Here is a 15566-nt window from a genome sequence, read left to right on the forward strand (position 1 = left end):
ATGTGGCAGAGAGCATCCCCCATATGGCTTCCCAGCAGGAGCTAGCCTTCATCCAAAAATGACTTTCCCTTTCCATTCCTCCAAACAGAGAGACTCAGGTTCATTTCTGCACTTCTTCCTCTAAGTTATGGTCCTTTGACCTTAGTTGATGCAAGGGCATGCAAGGCATATGACCTTTTCTGCTTTAGAGGTCACAGCTGCAGTTCTCCCAGATTCCTATTATCTAAATTCTTTCAGATAGCAATGGTTTCGACTTCAATAAGAACTGTGCATCTGTTAAGAGGGTACTTTTCTCCCCTCATCTATATGCTGGATCACAACTTGATCCTCTATACCTATAGGGTAGCTGATTCAGTGTTCACACTAACCTAGTACCAAACAGGAGCCAAAGCAAGAAGCTAGAGCTTTATATAACTTTTGTTTGAGAGATGATGGTTTTAAACGATAGTAACTCTCACTCAAATGGAAGCTTTACACATTTATAATGATCAAGGAAGAGTTTTACAAGTATTATTTACTTTAATATTATCAGTCCATTTATCTTCCAAACTAAAATCTAAGGAAATTATGCAGTTTATATATCACTTCTCTGAGGCTTCTAAGGCTTCTGTTGCTTTTTATTTGTTAGCAAGCAAATATGAAATAAGACTTGACATATAAAGACTAGGGTAATAGTTTATTAATGTGAAAACTATATCTGGAGAGCAAATAAATTCACCGAAATATAAATTTAAAAATATGATTCCTCTACTATAGATTCATTTTCATAAACGACAATATGAATTCTTTGAATAAATGAAGTTTGAAAGACCAGCTTGCATTGTACATAGCACAATGGGTTTTTGAAATTTTATGAAATGCAAACTGTTACGAAGAACTAAAGCTGTGTCACTTTCATAGTCTGTACCCTACGATGTATAAGTGTGTAATTAAGTATCTGTTTACTAAGAATATTTTAAACCCTCATTGCAACAATCTTAGCCTTCAATGCATAGTGCAGGGAGAACTCCATTTTGTACAGACACAGACAATAACAGCCTCATTCTAACAGACAAACTGCACATTCGACATATTAGACATACTGCTGAAAATTTCTTCCTCCCTACTTTAATTTTCTACATAAGTAGCCAAATAAATGGTTTTGTTTTTATAAAATAATGTGGTTTCCTTTTCTTTCTTTCTTTCCTCTTTTTTCATTTCTTTTATGTTTATTTATTTGCTATGTTTATTTATTTTTTTTGCTTCATTTCTCTACACAACAATACAAACCAAATACTCTACCTGTAGGCCTTCCCTCACTGCCTCCAGAACATAAGGTACCAAGGAATAATTCCAAAGATCCATGAACCACACCCTAGAACCTTCCACATCCATGGGGCAAGGAAGAAAAAGCCGAGGACCTGAAAAGACACAAACAATACAATGTTGAGGAAGCATTACATTTACCAATATAAACGCATGCTTAGATACCTTTTGGAGAAATACAACAAACATATTTCTAGAAAATTCCTAACTTGGCTAGCCCAGTAATCATGAAAACATATTAATGGAAGAGGGCCTCCTGACCTCTCTTTTTTTTTTCTCAACAATGAAATATTAATCTAAGGCCTAACATGGACTCATCAGACATAACGAAGTGTCTAATCGAATCCTGTTTCACAAACTGTGTAGAGTTCTGTTACACAGAGATGTACAGTTCATGACAAACAGCCATTATTTTGTGGAATTTGGTATCAGTTATTTGCAGAATGTGGAATCAGTACAGATATCAGAGCTGAGGACAGAGTTCCTGCCTGCAGCTGAGGATCTTTTGATGATTTTATGGCACTGAGAAACACCCTTCTACACATGAACCTTAAGAAGGAATAGAAAGACAAACTGCATTGTGCCCACCAAGAGAGTAACCTGAAATCTTTGGAAGCTTTGAAAAGATCAGCTTTCCTTGTGATTTTTTTCCCACTCAATCTAGTTGCCTTTATCCAGTACTCTCAGCATCTGCAAAACGAACTATTTTAATTTTGGAACTCACCAATGGTGACATCAGAAGAACTGTGTGTTTCCAAAAAACTATTGAGATGATGCCATGTCTTAGGAATCCAGTCTATAATTTTGACTAAGTCATTATTACGTATGTTCCTTTCAATTTCCATCTCTATCAGTTTCCTTCGAAGATACCTGCCTAAAAAGCCTTTCACAGGTTCTGTGTGGTTTGCACATAGTACCCACCTACAAATAAAGAAAAGAAAAAAAAAATTTTTTGTAAAACCTAAAATTTATTTCCATAATAATTTTTTTTGCAATAAAGCACCAATGTTCCCTTGTTAACTAATGGCCACAGTTTGATGCTGCAAGCATTTAGAAAATCTATTACCATTAGAGTTATAATAATAGCGAATTTTACTTGAGAGCCTCCAAGAAGCTTATGTTCCTGAGAGCGAGTAGGTGCACACATGCTGACAGCGCTTCTGTAGAAGAACCATAGACCCTGAAATAAGAGCTCTCTTCACAGTCTTCACATAGAAGCAGAGTGCTCTCTCTTAGCCAGGGAAGTAGTGTGCAGGAAAAGAAACACTTTTGATTACAGATTAAAGATCACAGAATGTCTGCTTAAATAGAGTCCCAGGAAGCAAGAATCATCCTCATGACTCAGGTCATTGTGGGCAGCGCTGTCAGACATCAAATGGAAAAACAGCCATCAAGACACCTTTATGATTAGAAAGAGAGTAGAACATGTGCACAGAAGAGCACACACACACACACACACACACACACACACACACACACACACCTTTCAAGTCCTTACCTGAAATTATGATGTAGTTCTAAATTTGGTGACGAAGAGACTCCCTGATTCATGGTTCCAATAATATAAGGACTAGGAAAGATGGAGAAGGGAGCATTAAGATGTTCTAGAGAGAAAAGCGATTGAAGGTGTCTCAGAAAAGCAATGAAGAAAAATAAACACTATTTCTCCTGTAGTCTTTAACTGTAACAGTAGTCTTTAAGAGGAAAATTTTATAATGTTAATTGGATTCTAACTTGAGATCTAACACTGAGGTGAGGTGGCTTCTACCTCTCTTCATGTGAACCTTAGTGTGTACGTAGGTAGATAGATGATAGATAGATAGATAGATAGATAGATAGATAGATAGATAGAGAGAGATGTTGTGGATTTGGTCTAATGTTTGTTCTATGTTAATTGTGTTCCCAAAATTGCAGGAGAATCCTCACATAAGATGCTGAGGGTCCCTGTCCCCAGTTGGTTCTGAGTGGTAAGTAAAGTTGCCGGTCACCAGTGGCTGGGCAGGGAAACATAGGAGATGGGACTTTAGCATTTGTGTGCAAAAAGACCAGGGGAAGAAGAAGGAGTTAGAACCACCATGCTGGAGAAAGGATCAGGTCCAAGCCTGAGAAGTGCAGAAGAGAGCACAGCATCTAAGAGCTAGAGAAGAACAGCCCCAGCTCCCCTGCCTCCACCAGTTGGGTCTAGGGCAGCAAAGATGGAATATAGGTTTTATTAAGTAATAACTCAGGAGTATGGGAGGGTAGGTGCTAGCCACATGGAGATTTAGGATTGGTTTAGTGCACGCGCGCATGTGTGTGTGTGTGTGTGTGTGTGTGTGTGTGTGTGTGTGTGTGTATTTTATTCAGGAACTCAGAATATTGTGGCAAATAGCGAGGAATGTGCAGCTGCTGCCACAGAGTGATTAGAGTATTGTTAGAGAAGAGGGGGGAAGGGAGGGAGGGAATGAGGGAGAGAGAGAGAGAGAGAGAGAGAGAGAGAGAGAGAGAGAGAGAGAGAGAGAGAGAGAGGAGAGACTGTGCAAAATAATCACAATGGTTTTTCTATTCTATTTTTTTTTGGTTTTTTTTGTTTGTTTATTTTTTGAGATAGTGGTTCACTATGTAGCCTGGCTTGCACTGAACTCAGAAATATGCCTGCCTCTAAAGTTCTGTGATTAAAGCTGGGTACCACTACATTCAACTCACACTTATATCTCATAGCTACTGTGCTTATTCCCAAACCCTGTTAATTTTCAGTTGTTCAAAGATTCACTTTAAAACAGTTGTTTTTAATTTTGTGTGCATGAGTGCTTTGCTCTTGTGTATGTCTGTGTACCACATGTGTGCGTGATGCCCACAGAGGTCAGAAGATGGTGTTAGATCTCCAGGGACTGGAGTGATAGACCATTGTGAGCAGCGATTTTGTAGGCACTGGGAATCAAACTCAGGTCTTCTATGCTATCCATCTTTCTAGCCTTCTTAAATGTTTTTAATAACATGATGATTTGATTCCTCCTTTAAACTTTACTTTATGCTGATCAATTTATAGTCGCTTGTCACTAGCAAAGATTGCTTATTTATAACACCAATACAATAAGGTTAATGCCATTTATATTGTTCTGTTCTGTATGTTTTTCTCTAGAGACCCTTCTCCAACACACATGTTGGCTTTCACACTGTTTTATGTCTTGATTTAATGTGTTTCTTCACTTTGCATAACAAACATTACATTATTTGAGGGAGCTATATCTGAGTAAATTAACTTCATCTCTAGAGAAAAGTTGAACTGTTACATTGGTAGGGGTGGAATAAAAGCATAGAGAACTTTAAAATCTCCTTCTTGATATTACATGTCCTAGTCAAAGTATTCTACCATCCATATGGGTGTTGTAGACTTCCGGTGTTTCTATGGAAACTAACATCATCAAATAAGGCATAATGCTTTCATAAAAGTTCCTGAAGACCAGGTGCAGTGTTGTGAGGAGTCTGAGGCAGGGGGATCACTTGTGGAGTTGAGGCCAACTTGGTTAATATAATGAGACCCTGTCCCTAAATAACAACAAAAATAAACAAAACAGCAACAAAACAAATCAAATGAATAAAGCAAAAATTCTTCTTGGAACATAGCTGTAGATAAAAAAATATTCTAAAGCACACATACAGATTCTGTAGTGATATAAAATATCACTAGATGTTATTATATTAATGGTATCTACTACAAGTATTAAAACATAAAACATATAAAAAAGTAAATGATGTCACTATTTCAACACCTGATTATTCCAGTTATTTCATGAGCTTACCATTTGTTGTATTTACAATTGAGAAAACCATTGAAGATATCACTCAAAGAGCCCACATGGTGAAGATTATCCAGAATTATGACGACAGGGAGCTCCACCCCATTATTGTCTGCACTGCACTGCTCAGCCAGGTTGGCAAGATATTGCTGCAATTCCTTAAAGACACAGAACAAACACATCAGTCATGAGTCTCCAGCTCATGCAAGCAATTCACCTTTTGAGAAAGAGCATACTGTGTCCTTCATTCATAAGAACTTTCTGGAAATAATGCACAAAGCAAACTTAAAATGGAGAGGCTCATATTTAAAATAAAAAAGAAGGGCAGGAAAGCAGGTAGACTATTTCCACAGGCTATCTCAGACTGAGAGCTTGGGTACCTTTCTTCCTCCTCAGAAGGAAAGTCATATGAGTTCTAGGTAGGAACCCTCATGATCAGCTATAAGTATCAAGATGCCTTTTTGTTTTTGATGTTTCAATAGTGTAGATTTTTACAAAATTTATTTCAGTTATAGAATAAAGTCAAAATGACACTTTTTAGGTTCCTAATACACTCCCAACATATTGACTTAAATTATTTAGATGAGTTGAATCCAACGACATAGCCTCAGTACTCAGATAAAAAAGGAGATAATTATTTGTTTATAGCTTGCAGGTGACTGCTGCAATTTTAAACACAGAAAACCTTTCTCGGATGTCATGGGACCATTTAACATCAGCACACAGCACATCCTGTGCTTCCTTTCATTTTTCAGGCATTATTCTTGTCTAATAACTTTGAACCTAAATATGATAACCAGTTCTCTGATTGACGGTTCTTGCAGATGGGTAGGTCAGGAGCAAAATTAGATTTCTTAGAATTATCCTAATCAGTTGGAACATTTCCATACGATTTGCATATTTATAATGCCATTTTCAATTTGTAAATCTTGCTCAGGGTTAAAACAATTCCACGATCCCAATTTCTGTCAGTCAGGTAAACACATGCACCACACATGCTGGATGCTTCCTCACTCCGTCTATGAAGCTAAGTTAGAGAACTAATAGCCAAGTAGACAAAGCAAAGCAAGGGAGCAGCAGAGGCCCTAAGTGATCTTCATTCAGGTTTTCTAATGAACTATGGGGAGATGGCTTATGAGATGAATCGTGAATAATAAACAAAACTCCAACTAGTAAGTTTGAAGTTATTCAGTATTTCAACGTATCTTTATCATGTGCCAGGTATGGGGCACTGGGAATTCAGAGTCCCAGTTTCTTTGTCTCAAGAACATCCAGTAGATTAGCAGACAGCCACGTCAATAAGAACATCACAATATATAGAAAGTAAAACTCATGAGACAGCACACTGAGGGTTAAAAGAAGCCTGTCATAGGTTAAGACAGCAGAATAAAAGGAAAAAAATGGTCAAAGTATGAAGAACAAAAGTAAAAGTTAGTACAGCTGTAAGATATCTTTGGGAAAATAATAAGGATCTTCCTTTTTTATTGGATATTTTATTTACATTTCAGATGCCACCCCCTTTTCCCATTTCCCCTCCCTAGAAAACCCCTATCCCATACTCCCTTCTCCTTTTTGCCTTTATACAATTATTTTAATGTTATCCAATGGCTTTATAAATTTGGTAATGCTCAATATCAATCAGAAGCGTAACCTAATACCCAACCTAGATATATCAACTATCTTTGACTGGCGGAGACATGTAAACATCTGCCTCCATGTCTGGCCCCCCTCTCTCTTTCTCTCTCATCACCTAGCTCCTCCTACATATCACCCTTCCTGTTAAAACTTTTCTCTCAAAATACAGTTAGAACATAACTATACCAATTTATGTCAGTAAGGTGCAAGAAAAACCTAATACCTAGTCCATCATTTTGTTGACTAAGCAGAACCTCTGTCATCTCTAATAAGGATTTTCTTATAGTGGGATCCAGTGCATGGCTGTGATATGTAAAGTAGAAGGGAAAGAAAAAAAGATACTGTATTCATGAACACAGAATAAAAATGTATCACACTGAAGAGTGTGGAGCATGAAACTTTTGTTTGCTAATCTGTTGTCAGTAGGAGGGAGCAATATATTTGTCATAAGAAATATACAATGATAACATGTAATATATTGTATATAATTGTATATACTAAGTATATTTATACTATATATAAGTATAGTATACTATATATAAGTATATATAGTATATATATACTTAGTATATATAATTATAATCATTATATGTATTATATAAGTATATATACTATATAATTATATGTATATATATATTATAATTGTATATTATATAATAAATTAACTGTATATGTATATAATTATATATACATATGTATATACAATTATATTTTGATATATATTATAATAATAAATATAATATATAATAATAAAAGCAGTCAAGTTTATTATCTACAGAGAGGTTTGGCAATACATGTATTACATGTAATAATTAAGTGTAAAATGACATCATTTTATATATTTTGTTTTACAACATGTAAAGATTACCCATAGCTTCTGGGAAAGATTTTCAAGTAGCAGAAGTACTTGCTACTATAACTGTATTTTTATTTTAATGATTAGGGAATACTTTAATGTTTAAAAATGGGAGAAGAGCTCTTCACATAGAAAGACAGGAATGGGTCAGAAATACAAAAATACAGTATCTACAAAGACAAGTAAAAAGAGTGAGCTTTGTGGAAAGAGAAATGGAGGCAAATAACTTAAGAGAAGCTTACAATCTGAAACAATCGGTAAGATGATGCAAAATCTCCTATTGACCACACAGACATATGCAACGTTTATGGGAAGGAAATGAGGTAGAACTGGGATTTTGTGGTGCATCAAGGAGAGGAGCCAAGAGAACACTGAGATTGTTGAAGCCAAGGGATGCTGTCATGCTGAAAAGGAAAAGTGTGATATTTTGAATTTAGTGTAGAAAGCAACAGAAACCACTGGAGAATTATAATTGAGCCAGATTTTAATTATGAAGAGAGTTTCTATTTCCCATGATGGGAATGGATAGCGTGAGGGGGATTTTAGGGATCTGTGAGGCAGGCACTGAGAAACAGTTGTGAGAGTTTAGGAGGGTAGGAAGATGGTTGGCGTAGGGATGGATGTAAGAGGATGGTCTTCTGATGCCTTTCAGGCCCACATCTGTCATTTCTACATGTAATCTGATCTGATGAACTGGAACACATCTGTAGGTTGGAAGAGCACTCTCATACTGGGGAGAGTGGACATAACCAGTGGGGCTCAGTTCCTGTCTACCATCTAAGTCAACACACATAGAAGCCAATAGAATTATCCAAAGGTAGGGCAGGAGAGGGAGGGTGGGAGGGAGAGAGGGAGAGAGAGAAAGAGAAAGACAGAAATAGAGACAGAGAGAGAAAGAGAGACAAAGAGACAAAGAGACAGAGAGAAACAGAGAGACAGAAAGAAACAGAGAAAGACAGAGAGACAGAGAGACAGAGCAACAAAGAGACAGACACAGACAGATAGAGACAGAGAGAGATACAGACAGACAGAGACAGAGAAAGAGAGGATAGAATGTTGAGAATATTTTTTTATTTACAGTAGGTAAAGTTGGGCAAGGTATGGAATAAAAAAACAAGAAAGATCATACCAGGGAAGGAGGAAGGGAAAAAGGAAACTAGAGTTATGAAAGCCAAACTTTATACAAATCAAAAATTTTTAATATTGGCATACTATATATATGCAAGGAAGCAAGAGAATTCAGATCAGCAGAACAATTATAAGGTATGCAGTTAGGATGCCGGAAATACAACAAAAGCCATGGGCCACTCATCTGTGCGAATATACTTTCTTTTTCAAGAAAGAATGTCTCTGTGTAGCCCTGGCTGGTCTGGAACTTTCTCTGTAGAACAGAGTTCCACTTGCCTCTGCCTGGAGCACACTACCACCTGGGCCACCAGTCCACAGCACAAATAGAGATTTTTTTACAGCCCCCTGGAAAGCACTTTGTGATTCTCTGTACAGTTTATGGGATACAAATTTTAGGTGGATGGATTGGTGAACTTGAATAAAGCATTTGCCATCCTTATCGAGGTAGATAAGAGAGAGCAGAGCCTGATGCCCGGACCTGGCAATGATGTGACTCCCCTTCTAGACCACCAGACTCCATCTCCATAATGACAGCACTACCATTATATGGAGGTTGAATCCTTGTTTTCTTGGATCTTGACTCTAGACACATTACAAATGAATCTGCCAAGGCCAGTTTTCTGATCTTTTCCTACCTAACCTTCCAAGTGGCTTCAGCTGGCCACATACTCTTTTCTAAATCCATTTCTATCCTTCTGGGTCCGTTATATCAAATGTCACAAAGTGTAATTGTTTGTGTGCTCGGCTCTCAATCACAATATCCCAGCTGGCAGCTTGAGGGAGTGTTTCAAGTGTGGGAAGAGGAACAGAATGTGAAATGAAGAGGTACCCAAACCACCACGACAAGACGCTTTTCTTTTTCCCTTTGATGGATTATTGTTTGATATCGTTTTTTGGAGTAAGTGATTGCTGGTCACATCTCCTCTTCTTCATAACAGCATAGCATAAAACTAAGTAGCAATTATATGGCTTTCCTTTTTTTTTTATAGCAAATGACTTATTGTTTTATGCCTCATTAGCATTTACTTGTAGAAAGATCTATATTCCTCATTGCTGCACATAGCACAATCTTAACTTGCCATTCTCTCTTCTCTTACATCACCTTCCCACTTAAAACCTCTCCCCCGACAACTCCCTAAATGACTGTGTGTTTGCTTTAAACTTCAAAATAATAAGCCATATTCTCTAGTCCGACTTCTGCACAGAGCCTGAGTGACAGCTCATTCATACGTAACAAATAGGCAAAGGAGAAAAATCAACATCTTTCATTTGAATTTTGTGTTTTCTAGATTAGTCCTCTATTACTTATTCAAGAGTCTCTTCCCATCACTGCTCCCTAGCAGCGCACCCTACTTAAGGACTCCTGAAAATCCCACCCCTGACCACTTAGCTGTAAGAAAATATGAACCGATCTAATAATATCTTTGCTCTTCTGAAAGCAAAACATATTAAGATATGTAAGTAGTACTTCAAGTACTATTTAAAAATAATAAAAGAAACAAAAAAGATTTTATATAAACAAAGGGATCTTTCAAAAGCGAACATTTTGTTAGAGAAATTGACCAACAATACTTTATATTGTCAAATGCATCCCATTTAATTTTAGAGCTGGTAAACCTGATTCCAGCCACATACAAAATACTCCTCCACTTCATCAAAATGCTTTCGTCTCCTCTTCTGAGTCCTTTCTCCTTATTTTCTAACCACTTTTTTCCCCCTTTGTTTTATTTTTCAAAAACAAAGAACTTGTGTGGAGTTCTGCCATGTCAACACTGAGGAAAAGCCAAAGAGAACATAGGGTGTGCCCAAGAGACCTCAGGTTCTTTTATCTTTTGACTGGAAAGGAAAGCACGGAGACTAAAAGGCTTTCATGTGAAGATATAAAAAAAGGAGGATCACAGGAGACATTGAACATGCAGATGGGAACAGGTGAGCAACCCTCTGCTTCTCCTTCAGCTCAGAGAAGATTCAGGTTTGCCACCTCAGTTTCTATGTCACTCTTCAGAGCAGATGACAAAAAAGTGAGTCAGCTGCAGCTAAAATAATGCTGAATTCCAAATAAATATCCAGAATTTAAAGGTCGTGCGTGTGTTTAAGACACCCACTATACTGTGTGTATATTACCATATGAAAATAATTTTGAACCAAGGCTTATGTGTGCTGTTGGGGAGAGGGTTTGTACTTGTGCACAAAATCTTCATTGGGAAAAAGGGCTATAATAAATAATTATTATGCTTTAAGTATGTGAGATATATACTGCTGCTTTGTCAGACTTTCTGCAACTATTACAGCTGTTCCTAAATCAATCCAATGCCTGCAATGTCCCAGTTAATTTATGTCCATTTATTGATGCTTAAACCAAATATTGTTTTCTTATACAGCCTGGCTCAGCCAGCGGAGTCATTTATCTCTCTTGTTTCCATAGCACCATAAATAATAGCTGCCCCTTGTTTTAGCTAACACTTTTTGAAGAGTATGTCTAAGGAAAACCAGCAACAGAGGTTCTGACATTTTATTCTATATAATCCCAGTGCCTTTCCAAGTACATGGTAAGTGACTGTTAGTCAACCCAGCTTTTTTATGCATATTAGTTAAAGCTACGTTTGTTCATCTGCTAGAGTATAATTTTAGTGGACAACACCAATGGTTATTTTATTCATGTGTGAAATGCAAGCTGCACATAGCTTTGAAACCTTGACTGCTAAAGAAACTTCTGGATAAATAAGGGTTGTTTTCTTAGTATCTATGACTTACCTTACTTGACTTGTGGTCCACATTGAAAGTAGCAATTGCATCTTCTGTCTTTTTCCTGCCAGATTTGGTTATTACATATTCAGCAAGCTTGTTTGCTAAATAGGTCTTTCCAGTACCACTTGGTCCTGAGAGTATAATTCTGTGGTGCTCCATCAGCAAGTTAAAGTACCTTTGGGTAATTGGTTTAGGAATAAGTGTATCAAAAACAAAACTGTCCAAACTATTTTCTTCTACCCCTGAAGGGAGAAACAAAGAGAATAATAGGCATTATTGTTTTGGGGAATAACTGAGATATATTATGAAGCCCAAATAAAGCCTCATTTAGTTATAAAAACGTAGCCCTTACAAAATAATTTTGTAGCTATCTCTAACTTGCATGCATTGGGTGTCATTAGAAAAGAGAACATATTGATTGGAAGATATAGTAAAAATCTAAGCTGTCTCCTTTACCACCAGTTGCATATTTCTTTTATTACTTAAAGAGTGAAAGATAAAAATTTAATTTTGCTAAAATAATCATTTATTTATTAAAAATAAATATAAATATAAAAAATAAATAATTTGTCTTAGAGCTGTATTTACAGGGTTACATTAGACAGGAAGATATGTAACATCTTCATGAGGCGGCTTCATGAAATGGCTTCATGAGGAGTGAGTCAGGCTTAGTGAAAGACAATATGAGGTAGAGGCCAGCAGAGACTCCATGCTGAAACCCAGTCTCAAAAAGCCAAAACAAAAGAGGACAATCCCTGCCCCGTCTTTGTATGTATTAGCGTCTGTCAGTCATAAAAGCACCATAGCAGTATAACCCTTTAAGCTCTTGGAAAAAAAAATACAAATTACAGTGTTTGGTAAAGGATTAAGAAGAGAGCAACATTGTTTTCTTTTACTAACCCAATTACTTTCATCACAAAACCAAACATTGACTAATCCCTCTATTATCCCACAGTTTATGTGGACACCTTCTCGTTCTTTAACACATTCAAACAAGAAACTAGAGAGCCAAGCCTGCAGCAGATGTTACATTAGCTATTACCAGTCACCCAGTCACAAGAGCCAGAACCCAGGAAGCAGCATAAATTATCCTTGGCTCTTGACTTTCATTCTCCACCCTAATGTGAATGTTTACTGAATATACATATTTTATCTCCAATATATAATGATAAATACATTAGTCCAGGAAACAATAATTTTCATTGAAAGCTCTTCTCATAAAGATGATATAGAAAATAAGTCTAGAAGCTGAAATCCTCAAAGTTACCATTCTCCTACAAGTCTTGGTGAGTCTTTAGAACTTTATTACAGGACTGAAAAGAACAATTTCTTGGGATTTTAATAGTTTTAGTAGGAATTTATATATCTAGACAAACCAATAAATCTGGTTCACACCAAAACTATGACAGAGGTCAATACAATTTATAATGTATGCAAATTTTAAGTGCAAATAACAAAGGAAGGGTCTAGATAAAGGTTATGCTTTTCATTTTACCTTTCAGATTCACAGTGATGATATTATTATCTCCAACCAGGTATCCACAAGGTAGCAGTTCAGGCACTTCTAGGTTATGAGATCTAATTAAATCTCCTATACAGTAGCTAGCAATGCAGTCAGAGCTCAGACCGAGACTAGAGGATGTATCAATTCGGAACACATATTCCTAAAGCGGTCCACACCAAAGAGAGAAGAAAAAGTCAAAATAGAGCTTCAACTCATCCACAACAAATATAAATTCATGAGGCTATAACATACACTGCTTGTCAAGAATTTTGAGTCACAATTTTCTCTATGGCCATATTGCCCTGAATGTATGTGATTTTCTCGGATCTCAGAGCTACCTGTGGTTGGGCCTTTTTTACTACTTAGATGGGACACCAACCAACCTGGGATACCCAGTGCTGTAGGCTTTTTGGGTGGAGAGATGGCTCCATGGTTAAGAACAATTGCTGCTTTACCAGAAGACCTGGGTTCAACTCCCAGCACCCCGATGACAGCTCACAACCATCTGTAACTCCAGACTCAAGGGATCTGATGTCATGTTTTGGCCACAGACATCAAGCATGCATATGGTGGACAGACTTACATGTGGACCACTCAGACACTTAAAACAAATACATTTTTAAAGATTAACAAGAATTGTATTAAACAGTACTGGAAAAGAAATCTTTCTGAGTGGAGATGAGGTGGGGAGACTCAGATACACCTAAGCTATAAAAGTTAAGTAAAGCATCAAAGGGGAAAGTATTAAAATGGATGTCAAGCTACTTTCAAAACTTACCTTAAAGAGACGCCTAATGACACCATCTAAGACGTCCCATTTAGTTTTTCCACTAACACCAATGGATCCTATCAAATATGACTGAGACTTCTGGTCCTTTAGGAGAACAAAACAAAGTTTGATCACTTTATCACTATACTTCCTAATTAAATGTATTAATGTGGTTACTGTTTAATATGGTCTGTGGTGGCTTATGTAAAATAAAATTTAACTCAGTGAGTTAGACCACCAAACAAATAAAGCAATACCTAGAACAACAACAAAAATGAATAAAAGCTCAGATGACATGGTAGGCAAAAGGAAACTGGTGCATAAGATGTACTGAAGAAACAGAAGATGACAGCTATCAGACAGAATTGCTTTTCATAGAGATGTACTTGACACATCCTTCCTCTGAGAAACCATGCAGAAGGAAAGACATAGAAGACAGAATGGATCTTGTCAAACAAATCTAGAACTTTGTCTTATTACTTTATGCTTTTTATCTTTGATAAACAAAACACACAGTTTTCATTTTTAATTTCAATTAAAAAAACCAAAACATTATTAACAATAAGATTGCCCATGCTCCTATGAGTAATATATTTACCAATTTGAAAAGAGATGTGATTTTGGATTTGTCAGAAAATTTCAAGGTACCCACAAGAGGAACTTATTGGACTCATTATGAGGCCCACTTTAATAGTAAAAATGATGGTCTCATATCTAAATTATTTATAGGATGGATTATTGAGGGTTTTCTTCCCCTAGGAATATGAGAAATTCAAGATCTTGTCATCTGCAATTAAGCTGCAATATTCTTTACGTTTTAGTTAGGTGGAAATAATTATATGGTATAATAATTATGATACCAGTAGGCAGATTTAGTTAACACATTACAATCCTAGTTACAAAAGTCTAGGGGCCATTAAAATATAGTAAAATCATAATTGATCGAAGCGCTTAGAATGCATGGATTCTACAACATATAACATCTACAACCTCATTAGGAAATTTATTATCAGAGTTATCAGAATTAATATTATTATCAGAAGTCAATCACTCAGCTGACTTTAACCCTCATTTTCTTTATTTCTAATATTTAACACAGGAAGTGTAAATTGTCATCACATTTTTACAGAGATATGAGTTAAAAGTCATTTTAAATGTAGAAACAGTTTGCAAGCGTTTAGCTAAGTGGTTTTGAGATTATTCATTTAGTATAATTTGGAGGTAAATACGTTCTCCCAATTCAATTCCTGTAGTCCTAATCTCCAGTATAAGGATACAGAGCAACCCATTCTTTCAGAGACGTTTAGGGTCAGCACAGACTGTGAGAGTGAGCACATCACAGCAGTACAGCCTCTCTCTTCCTATTAGAGACCCAGAGGAAAGGCACCATGAGATTCCGCTGAAGTGACTATCACAGTGCCTACACCAGCATCCAACCTGGCTAGAAGCTTGATCTTGGAATTGTCTTCCTCTAAAACTGGTAGAAAATAACTTTTTAAAGCCATCTCCAACATGACACTTTATTGTGGTTGTCCTTGCACATGGAGAAAGCTCTCATGGGTTGTACTGGGAAAAGATGGTGAAAGACATTATGAGTTAGGCTCTTCCGGGTTGGAAAACTTTCTTTCTGCTATGTTTATCGGGCAGTGAAAATGGGTGAGTGCACAATGCTTTAGGACAGCTGATTTTCAGTAAGAAGTAGTTTAGGCTTCACTGAGACCATTAGACATCAATGCCCACTTGTGAAAATCAGGCACAAGTCTGTAGCTCAGGCAAAAGACTATGATGCTGGGTTATGTGTAACATTTTCAGAAGCAGTGTTTCACTTTCAAACTCGAGGAC

The 15566-nt window shown here is 36.7% G+C and overlaps 1 protein-coding gene across 7 annotated transcripts in view; it reads right to left on the bottom strand.

Annotated features, from left to right (window-relative positions):
- Nav3 (neuron navigator 3) overlaps positions 1-15566 on the bottom strand; it is a 712871-nt gene that overhangs the window by 7288 nt on the left and 690017 nt on the right. For all 7 annotated transcript variants that reach the window (XM_076920185.1, XM_076920186.1, XM_076920181.1 and 4 more), the window contains 7 exons: positions 13734-13829; positions 12947-13115; positions 11458-11693; positions 5088-5242; positions 2804-2875; positions 2030-2226; positions 1282-1400 (listed from right to left, as the gene is read on the bottom strand). In XM_076920185.1, the coding sequence (XP_076776300.1) occupies positions 1282-1400; positions 2030-2226; positions 2804-2875; positions 5088-5242; positions 11458-11693; positions 12947-13115; positions 13734-13829 (1044 nt within the window). The remainder of the gene's footprint in view (positions 1-1281; positions 1401-2029; positions 2227-2803; positions 2876-5087; positions 5243-11457; positions 11694-12946; positions 13116-13733; positions 13830-15566) is intronic.

Source organism: Arvicanthis niloticus, chromosome 22, assembly GCF_011762505.2.
Source record: "Arvicanthis niloticus isolate mArvNil1 chromosome 22, mArvNil1.pat.X, whole genome shotgun sequence".
NCBI classification, from domain to species: Eukaryota; Metazoa; Chordata; class Mammalia; order Rodentia; family Muridae; genus Arvicanthis; species Arvicanthis niloticus.